General features: G+C 37.3%; 2 protein-coding genes across 2 annotated transcripts; both read left to right on the forward strand.

Moving 5' to 3' along the window:
- Window positions 1-381: 381 nt before the first annotated feature.
- Window positions 382-1320, forward strand: LOC122304683. The gene has a single exon (XM_043116949.1). It carries the CDS (start codon window positions 382-384, stop codon window positions 1318-1320), a length of 939 nt encoding a protein of 312 aa, XP_042972883.1.
- Window positions 1321-1357: 37 nt separating this feature from the next.
- Window positions 1358-3375, forward strand: LOC122304684. Its single transcript, XM_043116950.1, has 4 exons — window positions 1358-1944; window positions 2064-2300; window positions 2385-2882; window positions 2973-3375. Exons 1-4 carry the CDS (start codon window positions 1358-1360, stop codon window positions 3373-3375), a joined length of 1725 nt encoding a protein of 574 aa, XP_042972884.1.
- Window positions 3376-11908: the final 8533 nt, after the last annotated feature.

Consider the following 11908-nt stretch of genomic DNA (forward strand, 5'->3'; position numbering starts at 1 on the left):
TCTGTCCTTTAGTACAACCCAAGCTACCAGTCAAAAGATGCTGTGCCCACAACCAGATGTTAATCTCTATATTAATGAAGACCACAAACCTACACTGTCACTGAAGGCCAACGTAACTGATAGGGTCCCTACACTAACCAGCAGTCCTATGCAAGATAAGAGCAAGAGTGGTAGATGAAAAAGAATGGCCAGAGACAAAGAACACACTAATAGTACCTTGAGTGAGATCACCAATATACAACAAGAGGGTAGTCAAAAGAAGAGAAGTACACGGGGTGGAAAGGAGGTGTTTCATCTAGCAAAAAAGACAAGATCAAGTGGAGGTGGAAATGAGAACCAAAATGACAAGGCAGTGGCTGGATCCCAGCACTGCCACCTCAAATGAGTCTCCTGTCATGGAATTGTCGAAGGCTTGGGAACTCTGGAACAATTCTAATCCTTAGGAAAATCACTAAGGAAAAGTGCCCCAACTTAGTTTTCCTTGTGGAGACTAAGTCCAATAAGACTAGGATGGAAACAGTAAGACAAGCTCTCAAGTTTGATGGGTGTTTTGTAGTTGAAAGTGTGGGCCTATGTGGAGGAATAGCAATCCTATGGAAGGAAGAATGGCAAGTCAGAGTTATTAATTATACTAAATGGCACATCAGTGCCATGGTCATGGATAAAACTGATTGTATACCCTGGCAATTTATTGGATTTTATGGACATCCTGAAACAGGCAAAAGAAATGGGAGCTGGGAATTATTGAAGATACTGAAACCTGAACCAAGGATACCCTGGGTGTGTGCAGGTGACTTCAATGAAATACTACACCAGAGAGAGAAAGTAGGAGGTCAAGGCAGGCCCTACAAACAGATTGAGAAGTTCAGACAGGCCTTAGAACAATGTGGTATCCGAGATCTCACATACTCTGGCCAAAGGTATACATGGTCCAATAATAGAAGGGGGAAGGGCTTTACAAAGGAAAGGATTGATAGAGCTATGGCAAATAAAGAATGGTTGGAGCTATTTCCATTTGCACTGTGCTATGTACTGGCAGCAGTTAAGTCAGACCACTCACCCCTAATCATCTCCATACTTCATAACAGTGGAGGGGGAAGTAGGAAACAAAGAATCTTCAGATATGAGGCAGCCTGGGACCTCAGAGAAGATAGTGCACTCGTGCTAGAACAAGCCTGGAAAAGGAACGGAATGGGAGGTGATTTAGCTGAATCATTGAGAGAGAAGCTGGAATCCTGTCAAAAGGGACTAACCAGGTGGGTTAAAAGTCACAACCAGGATGAAAAAAAAAACCATTCGAACCTGGACCAAGATCAGTAGGCTACAAGACAGAGGTGACGGGGAACATATTACCTTAATGAAGCAACTGCAGAAAGATGCTGAACTGTCCTTGGCAGAAAATGACATGAAGTGGAGGCAGCGTGCAAAGCAGCATTGGCTCATAAATGGAGATAGAAATACAACCTATTTCCATATGCAGGCAAACCAAAGAAGGAAGACCAATGCCATCACAGCCATAGAGGATGGTAGTGGTAGAACTGCCTCTGATCAAAGGGAGATACGTGACATTTTCACAGGTTCTTTTTCTTCTCTTTTCAGCTCTTCAATGCCTATTAACATTGATACATGCCTCAATGTCCTTGAGCCAAGAATTACTCAAGCAATGGGGGAGGGGTTAGTCCAACCTTTTACTATGGATGAAGTCAAAAAAGCCACTTTCCAAATGAATCCATTAGGATCTCCTGGTCCTGATGGATTTCCAGCTCAGTTCTACCAAAAACACTGGGAGTTAGTGGGTAGAGAAGTGAGTGAATTTGCCCTGGGTGTTCTGAACCATGGAGGCTTTCTGGATAAGATCAATGATACCTATATTGCCTTAATTCCAAAAGTTAAAAATCCAAAGAGAGTAACAGACTTCAGACCCATTAACCTGTGTAATGTCCTGTACAAAGTGGTCTAAAAAACCTTGGGAAATAGGATGAAACTTATTCTGCTTTAGATCATTTTAGTAAACCAGAGTGCATTTGTACCAGGGAGACTTATTTCTGATAACACCCTTGTAGCCTACGAAGCTCTCCATTCAATGACAACAAGGATAAAATGAAAGAAAGGTTTCATGGCACTCAAGTTGGATATGAGCAAAGTATACGATATGGTGGAGTGGGTTTTTGTGGAAGCTGTGATGACAAGAATTGGTTTTCCTCCTCAATGGGTAAATCTGGTCCAGAGATGTATCAACTCAGTGTCCTACGCAATTCTGGTGAATGGGGAACCTCAACAGAGATTCACCCCTACAAGAGGCATTCGTCAGGGAGATCCCATCTCACTCTATGTTTTTATCCTATATGCAGAAGTTTTGTCAGCTCTATTGCATAGGGCTGAAGAGATCGGGGAAATTACCAGTGCTCCATAGGAAGAGGTCCAATCAAACTGAGCCATCTGTTCTTTGTAGATGACAGCCTGTTATTTTGTCAAGCATCACCAAAAGAGCTTATTAAAGTGATAGAGATTTTGGACATTTATGAACAAGCCTCGGGTCAAGTGCTCAACAAGGACAAGTCATCAGTCTTTTTCAACAAGAACACTATGAAAGAGGGACAGGACTTGATACTACAGCTAGCAGGCATAAAATCTAATGGATCTTTTGAAAAGTATCTAGGCCTTCCTGCAGTTTTAGGAAGAGCTAAAGTAGCAGCTTTCCATTCACTCATAGATAGAACCTGGTCCTTAGTAGTGAACTGGAAAACCAACCACCTGTCTTCAGCAGGGAAAGAGGTCCTACTAAAGGCAGTGCTCCAAGCTATTCCTACTTACTCAATGGGGATGTTCCTATTGCCACATTCCATCACTCAAAAGCTTAATCAACTCTTCAGGAAATTCTGGTGGGGCTTCAATGAAGACTCCTAAAAAATCCATTGGGTCTATTGGGATCAACTAAGCTCAGCAAATGATATAGGTGGCCTTGGTTTCAGGGATTTCAGAATGTTCAATCTAGCAATGCTAGCAAAGCAAAGTTGGAGGATGATACAAGACCCCAACTCCCTTGCCTCGTGTGTTATGAAACAGAAGTACTATCCCACAGGAAACCTCCTAAAGGCAAAACTAGGTTCGAGCCCCTCATATGTGTGGAGAAGTATGATGGCTGGCCTATCAATTCTCAAGTCTGGACTTAGATGGAGAGTGGGAAATGGCAACAGCATCAACTTATGGTCTGACAAGTGGATTCCATCTCTCCCTCCCTTTACAGTTACTTCTCCAAGAGATGTGGACTGTTGGTGTGAAAGAGTGAGTGATCTAATTGATCCTAGACAGAGAAGCTGGAAAAAAGAGCTATTGGTAGAAATGTTTTTAGTAACAGAGATCCAGGCCATATGATCGATCCCTATCAGCTTAGGAGGGAGGGAGGATAAGCTGTTTTGGAAATTTACATCAAATGGGAAGTATATTGTCAAGAGTGGATACCATCACCAGAGACAAATAGAAGCAGAAATTGAAGGGGAACACTCGAGAAGGCAACTGGACTCAGCAATGTGGAAGAAAATATGGCAGTTGAAAGTGATCCCAGCAGTAAAACATTTCATTTGGAAAGCTTGGCCATTCCCACCCTTGCTAACCTAAAGAAAAGGAGAGTAGTGGTAGATAGTGTATACATGATTTGCAAGTCTGAACCTGAAACCACTAGCCATGTCCTATGGGGTTGTGCAGCTGCTAGAGATGTCTGGAACCAGGGGTGCATAAAGATCTAGAAAATGACTTATCATAGTGACCAGTTTTTTAGAGTCTGGGCTATGTTGGCAAAAAAGCTAGAGAAAGATGAACTTGAAGAAGCAGCTGTTACTATGAGGGGCATATGGACCCGAAGAAATGAGCTAGTGCATGGGAAAGAATTCAGAAACCCAACTATTTTGTCTAAGGGAGCTAAGTTAGAGGTCCTAGCCTTCATAGAAGCACATATGTCCAAGGAGATCCCTCTACAGAGAGAAGAAAGGAGAGCACAGGCATGGTCCAAGTCTACTATAGGAACTTTTAAAGTTAACTGGGATGCTGCAGTAAGGGTAGATATAGGTAGAGTTGGGTTGGGTGTCCTAGTCCGAGACCATCAAGGGCATGTTATTGGAGCTCTAAGGGCAGCCAGACCACTAAATGGGAGATCCTATGAAGCAGAAGCACATGGCCTACTACTGGCAGCAATCTTCTGCAAGGAGTTGGGACTCAACCATATCTTGTTGGAGGGGGACTCGAAACAAGTAGTTGACCAACTGGTTGGACAAGAAACTGACTGGAGCATGGGAGGGTGGTTAGTTGAAGACACAAAGCAAGTGTTGGCAAGTGTGAGAGAGTAGAGAGTAGCTCATGTCCAGAGAGAAGCTAATTGTGCAGCCCATGCCTTAACAAAATCTGCTGTTTTGTTGACAGAGGATTTGTACAACATTGAAGAATGCCCTACGTGCATTTGTTCTATTGTAGCCTCTGAAATGTTATCTAATTGATTAATGAGATCAGTTTTATTTCAAAAAAAAAAAAAGCAATGAAAATCTTAAGCCATACACGATGTGAAGTAGTCTCAAAACAGGAGACGAGCTCAGCTTCCACAGTGGAAGTGGCAACCAAATTCTGTTTGGCACTCCTCCATGATACAACTCCACCGGCCATAAAAAAAATGTATTCTGATGTTGATTTGCGTGAATCAATACAGCCAGCAATGTCAGAATCTGAGTAGCCAATTACTTTTAGATTGTTGATTCGTCTATACATAAGTATGTAGTCTTTGGTTCCTTGAAGGTACTTCATTACTTTCTTTGCAGCTCTCCGGTGGTCTAAAGTTGGATTACTCTGATATCGTCCCAACATTCCTACAGCAAATGCAATGTTAGATCTTGTGCAAACCTGAACATACATTAGGCTTCCAACAGCAGAAGCATATGGAATGTTCTTCATTTGTTTTCTTTCAAGGTCGTTCTTTGAACATTGGTTCAAATTGAACGTATCATCCTTCACAATAGGGGCTACACTTGGTGAACAATTTTTCATTCAAAATCTCTCTAAAACTTTATTAATGAAGGTTTTCTGAGACAAACCCAAGATACCTCGAAATCTGTCTCTATAGATCTTAATGCCAATGACATAAGATGCTTCACCCATATCCTTCATATCGAAATTTTCAGAGAGAAATTATTTCACCTCATTCAGCATACCTTTGTTATTGGTTACTAGTAAAATGTCATTCACATATAAAACAAGAAAACAGATTTTACTCCCATTGACCTTCTGGTATATACATTGATCCATAATGTTTTCTACAAAACTAAATGAAGAAATTACATTATGAAATTTCAAATACCATTGGCGGGACGCCTGTTGTAAATCGTATTTGGACTTCTTAATCTTGCAAACCAATTGCTCACCATCACTAGAGGGGAATCATTCAGTTTGCTTCATATAAACCTCCTCTTCTAGATCTCCATTAAGAAATGCCGTTTTTACATTCATTTGTTGCAACTCTAAGTCAAAATGGGCTACTAATGCCAAAATTATGTGCAAGGAATCTTTCTTAGATACAGGAGAGAAAGTCTCTGTGTAATCAATTCCTTTTTTCTGATGGAATCCCTTAGCAACTAGTCTTGCCTTGTATCTCTCAATGTTGCCCAATAAGTCTTTTTTTGTCTTAAAAACCCATTTACATCCAATGATTTTTGCCCCATTAGGCAACTCAATAAGATCCCAGACTGCGTTACTCTTCATAGAATTCATCTCTTCCTTTATAGAATTGTATCATAATTTTGATTTTTTACAACTCATGGCTTGTGCAAATGACTCGGGATCATTTTCGACTCCAGTGTTGTAGTCAGACTCTTGTAGATACACAACATAATCATCAGGAATTGCTGATCTCCTGGGCCTAATAGATCTTTTTAATGTTGTACCTCATATTCTTGAGAAGTTTGTGGTTCAACTTGTTGTTCAAAAGTTCTTGGCAACTCTTGAACCACTTGATCTACTGGAATGTTGTCAGCAGCTTGTGGAACTTCAAAGATTGATTGTTCAACACAAGTCGTACTTGAGGGGTGCTGTGAATAATAACCAATCTATCACTTGAGGTGGAAGGTTGAGATTCTAAATGATCATTCTCAGAAACTATGTTCCTGTTTGATCGCTCCCACTAATCAAGTCATTTTCAAGAAACTTTGCATTTCTTGGTTCCACAATCCTAGTGCTGTGAGATGGACAATAAAATCTGTAACCTTTAGACATTTCAGCATATCCAATAAAATACCCACTAATGGTCCTTGGGTCCAGTTTCTTCTCTTGTGGATTATAAACTCTCACTTCAGACGGACATCCCCAAATGATCATATGTTGCAAACTTGGTTTTTAATCTTTCCATAATTCAAATAGCGTTTTAGGAACAGCCTTGGTTGGAACTTGGTTTAATATATATATTGCCATCTTAAGTGCTTCAGCCCACAAGGATTTAGGAAGATTGGAGCTGCTAAGCATACTCCGCACCATGTCCAATAATGTTCGGTTTCTTCTTTCTGCTAAACTATTCTAGTCTGGTGAACCTGGCATGGTGTATTGGGCAACAATCCCACGCTCTTGAAGAAACTTTGCAAATGGCTCGGGTGCTTGTCCATCCTCTATGTATCTACCATAATATTCTCCACCTCTATTTGATCTCACGATCTTAATTTGTTTACCACATTGTTTCTCTACTTCAGCCTTAAAGATTTTAAAGGCGTCTAATGCTTCATTCTTATTATAAAGCATGTAGAGATACATATATTGTGAGTAATCATCTATAAAAAAGATGAAGTATTTCTAACCATGTGGGTACATGTCTAGACTACATATATCAGTATGTATGATTTCTAATATGTCTGAACTCCTATTGGCACCTTTCTTTGACTTGTTGGTCTGCTTTCCCTTTATACAGTCCACACAAGTCTCAAAATTAGTAAAATCCAGAGTATTTAGTACTCCTTCATTTACTAATCTTTTAACTGTTTCTATGAAATTAAATAAAAAGTAGGGAATAAAAAGAGCAAGCCAGATGGATGGAGATGGAGATTAAAAGCAGTAGAGGAGACTGGATTGTAGCAGCAATTGGACCCTTCAATGAGTTCTTCAATAGCGCTGTAGTGTAGAGCCAAACATCTCTATCCCCATGTGCTGAAATGAATGCCTAAGATGAAAATATGTGTTGTCATGCTGAAAATGCTCTAGCCAAGATAAAAGTGTGCAGCACCTTTTGAATAAATGATAATATGTTGTGTGTGGTGCTCATGAATACCCAAAGAAAATATAAGTTTTTTTTTCCAGGTCCGTGCGGCATGAAATGAATTAATTCATCCTCTCTCCTATGCGGCGTGAAAATGCTAAAATAGAATAATATGTGTGTGGCGTCCCCCAGGTCAAAAGTCCAGTTAAATCTGTGCCAGGTCATAATGCAAATGAATTCCCAATAGAATATAAAAGTTGCCGTCCAATTCTTGAAGTCCTAATAGAATAAAATTCTCTCTCCGTGCAAACTTGACTTTTCAAAATGAAAAGAACTCTTTCCTTTGTTTTGTGCGGCGTGCAACTTTTAGTAACTCCCCTCTTCTATTTCTTTTGACTACTACATATAAAGATAAATAAAATAAATTAAAAAGAATAAAATATATAAAAAAAAAGTGTGTTGTGCGTATAAAGAAAAATTGTTTAATTAAATCACAAGTTTAAAAATTAAGCATAAACCATGCTATTTATCAATTTAAATCACAACTTGGATTTATGCATCTTAACTATTTTTTCATCTAAAACCAATAATAATGTAATAAAATAAATAAAATATATTGATTCTAAATGTATAAAATACGCAATATTTCAACTTAATCAGCCAGCAACATTGTTAAGTACTTGACATAGGCAAACTCTCTGAGGGGAAAGAGGGGGCCAGAGAGACAAGAAGAAGGGCGGTGAGATTCATAAAGGTGGATGGGGTCCTTTATAAGAGGGGTTTCACCGCCCACCTACTTTGATGCATCTCATCGCAAAAAACACAGTACATTCTAGCTAAAATACATGAAGGGATATGCGGAAACCCTTTCAACAGAAAGGCCTTGGCTAGAAAAGTGGTGAGGGCAAGATACTACTGGCCCAATACACTCAGAGACGTTAAAGAATTTGCAAAAAAGTGAGTAAAGTGTCAGACATATGCACTAATATCACACGCCTCTTAGAGGAGCTGACTTACATGACTGCCCCTTGGCTATTCACTCAATGGGGTGTTGACCTAGTTAGGCCCTTTTCGCCTGGGAAATGTGAAGTCAAGTTCATGATCATAGCAATGGACTACTTTATGAAGTGGGCAGAAGCAAAACCTTTTGGCAACCATCACAACCACAGTCTTGAATAATGGTTGACAATTTGACTCAGAATCTTATTGGGAAGGGTGCGCCGAGCTAAAGATACAGGTCAAATATTCATCTCCACGACACCAACAGGCAAATGGACGAGCAGAGGCCATGAAAAAAGTATTGTTGAGAATTCTCAAGAAGAAACTTACGGGACAAGAACAGAAAATGGGCAGAAGAACTATTAGGAGTGTTGTGGACCTACAGGACCATAGTGAAGACCCCCACAGGGAAGACCCCATTCAATTTGGCATATGGGAGTGAAGCAATACCCCTAGTGGAAGTCGATTTGCCAAGTTTCTGAAGTCGACATTTTTGTGTGCCCAAGTCGATCTGCAACACTCTTGGAATGCAGAACACTTAATGAAATTCTACCCTTGATGATGTTAATTTCTTTGTTTGTTTCTTTTCATCATCCACTTTGGAATAGGGACATCTCTTTAATCTAGCATGGTAAAATGATTAAAGAGGGTTCATCCAGTAATTGATGTTAAATTATTAGAGAGGGTTTAATAATAGATGAACTTTAGTGGTCTTGTCCACTTTGATTGTTTCCCTAATTTAACTCTCGTTTTGAATGATCCAAACATTCTTAAAACTTTGACTTTAATATTTTGACATTTGGGTATGATATGGAAGAAGGTAGCAAACCTCTTGCCATAGTTTATCGTATTTATTATAAGATATTAAAAATTCATTTAAATCCTAAAGCTATTTTAAAAACTTCCATAAATAAAACTTTATTAATTTAGAGTTCTACTCATGATGCTAATATTCAAGTTCCAAAAATGATTCATTGCAAAGATATTACTCTTCTTGATGAATGGACTTTGGAACATGAGGTTCCTCCTACTAAGGTTATTTCTGATGAACTTAACCTCGATTATATTTAGCAATATTTGAACAATCTATAAAAAGTAGTTTAGATCAACCTCTGGTAAACAATGAAGTGAGAAATTCTTTTGCTGGAACTGGACCTTCTTTTGTTGGATCTATTGCTGATAATCCATAAAGAAGAGACTAAAATCGTAGAAATTTTCTTGAAGATTTAGTAAAAACTACTAAACTTGATTTAAAATTGAAAAGTGTTTCAACTTCCTCTAAGATTACTTTTGCTTATTACACTACCAAGGATACCAATGTATCCAAAGGTAAAGCCATAAAGGAAGAAGTTGATAAAGATGAAGAAGATACTTCATCTCTATCCCCAATGGCTTCAGATATGGTTTCTCCTATTCATCATAGACATCTTACTGTGATTAATAGAGTTTTTTAAATTGATTATATTGCTTTATATAAAGAATATAGTTCTACTAAAAATAGTGATAAAAGAAAATCTTATCACGCTATTTTTTCTGACTATGAGAAATTACTTGTTAAAAGGAAATGAAAAGAAAAAATGAATGCCCTACAGAAGCATATACTTTTCTTTGATTTCCTTGAAAATTATTATGTTTCTAAGCATAGTTTAAATGTTGTTAAAACCAATTTTGTCAAAGAAGAAGGAAAGATGATGGTTAAATCTAGCCACATTCCTTTAGAGACAATTATCATTTCTTATAAGGGGGCAGAAATAAATGCTTCTTCCTTTAAGGTACCCAATGCTGTTGATCCTAAAGCTACCACTTTTACTAAAACAAAAAAGATTATTGAACAAAACAATTTTGTCAATCAAACTCTTCATATTATAGGTAAGTAATTGGACCATATTGAAAACTATTCTTCCATTTGATATTCGACATTTTTACTATTCTTCATTTAGTGACGAAGCAATTTTTTTATCATTACAGATACTAATACCAATATTCTTAATTGCACTAATAATATCACTATATATAAGTGTAATTATCATAATTAAGGAGTCCCGATATATCAATAAGTTTATCCTTCACTTTGTGAACAAATAAATCAGGTAATCCAACAATAAATGAGTTTAACCTGTTTCAACTCGTTTTATATAAATGAATTAAATTGATGTTCTATATATTTATTTTTTAATCCAATGAATATAATATCATGCGTATATAATGCAAGAATAACTTTATGAATATTTTCAATTACAACAGGATTTATAATAAATTTTGATATTACGATGGTCGAAGATGACCTTATCAATTTTTTATTTCTATTTTTAATTGTTGTACACGTTTCCTTCAAGTTCTTTTCAAATGCTCATCTCATGATTTTACCTGCTCGAAGTAACTTCTGGCATCCCAATATTATGTTTCTGTATTATTGATTAGTGATTGCTATTGGAACTTTTTTTTCGAGAATAATGCCAACCACTACATCATCACTATCCTCCAATTTTTCCATTTTGCTGTCGTGGTAATATTTAATAATCGTTGATTTAAAAAAATATTTTATATAAGAGTAGTAAAATATTAGCATGTCATCGATCGGAATGTGATAACGACAAAAATAGCAGTGTAGAATTTAACAGTAAGAAACATGTAATCCTGGGTAGTTTCAAACTAGGAGAATCGCTCTTAAAGATCAAATGAAAAATTAAAAAAAAAAAAAAGAAAAAAAAAAGAAAAAAGAAACAAACTCTTTTCTTTAAACGTTTTTATAATCATGTTTTAAATAGAAGGTATTTTTGTAAAATAATTATACTGGTATAATTTTATTTAAAAATGTACACCATTTAAAATATAATTGTAAAAAAAATCATAAAAGAGTAATGTCTTTGGAGAGGAGTTAATCTTGGTCTGGCCTAAATCAAGGATAAGTACTCAAAGGAGTCGTGTAGTTTAACACATGCCCTAGCTGCCTTGATTATTAGGAGGGATAAACCCTCATTTTATGAATATGAATGACGTGTCAATTTGATGATTATGATATATTAGAGATAAGCCTTCTAATGGTTAAGTACCGTTGTACAAAGTCGATATGCTTATGATATTCATCCAATATTCTCCACGTCTATATATAGAGGCAACAGGTAACCTTTGAATCATCGATTGAGCATTTTTGAATTATTATTTCTCACTCATTACTAACTTAGGTATTGGAGGTGTCACAGGTACACAGTGTCAACCACGTAACGATTTGCATGTTAATGATCACGACCAGTGGTGGGACACTTCCTTTACACTGGCGTTGTTTATGGAATGCTGTAATCTGTGATTTCAAATTTTCATTGGGCTTCAATGTGGTTCCCTCATGCCGACCGTGATACGTTCTCAAGCAACTCATGAACCTGAAGCAATGCTTGCCGACATGGAAACACGATTAGCAACGACAGAAGAAAAGCTTAAGATGGCGTTAGATGCTATGAAAAACTTGAGGAAAGAGAATAAGGAATTGAAGCACCACATCATCGAGCTCAAAGTATTTGTGCTTTTGTCTAGAATGAGGAATAGGAGGAAGGCTAAATTGTTCACAAAAAATTTTCCATTTTATATTTGGCTCTTTTACTATTCTTCTTTTGTTGACAAACAATTTTTGATCATTACACATATTAATATCAAACTTTTTAATTGTACTGCTAATATCACTATAAGTATAAT

The sequence above is a fragment of the Carya illinoinensis genome, chromosome 3 (genome assembly GCF_018687715.1).
Source record: "Carya illinoinensis cultivar Pawnee chromosome 3, C.illinoinensisPawnee_v1, whole genome shotgun sequence".
NCBI lineage: Eukaryota > Viridiplantae > Streptophyta > Magnoliopsida > Fagales > Juglandaceae > Carya > Carya illinoinensis.

Coding starts and splice junctions, on each gene's coding strand:
- LOC122304683 (XM_043116949.1), top strand. CDS start 382: ATGAGTCTCCTGTCATGGAATTGTCGAAGGCTTGGGAACTCTGGAACA.
- LOC122304684 (XM_043116950.1), top strand. CDS start 1,358: ATGAAGCAACTGCAGAAAGATGCTGAACTGTCCTTGGCAGAAAATGAC. Junction 1,945..2,063: donor ATTAACCTGTGTAATGTCCT/GTACAAAGTGGT, acceptor ACACCCTTGTAG/CCTACGAAGCTCTCCATTCA. Junction 2,301..2,384: donor GAGATTCACCCCTACAAGAG/GCATTCGTCAGG, acceptor ATAGGGCTGAAG/AGATCGGGGAAATTACCAGT.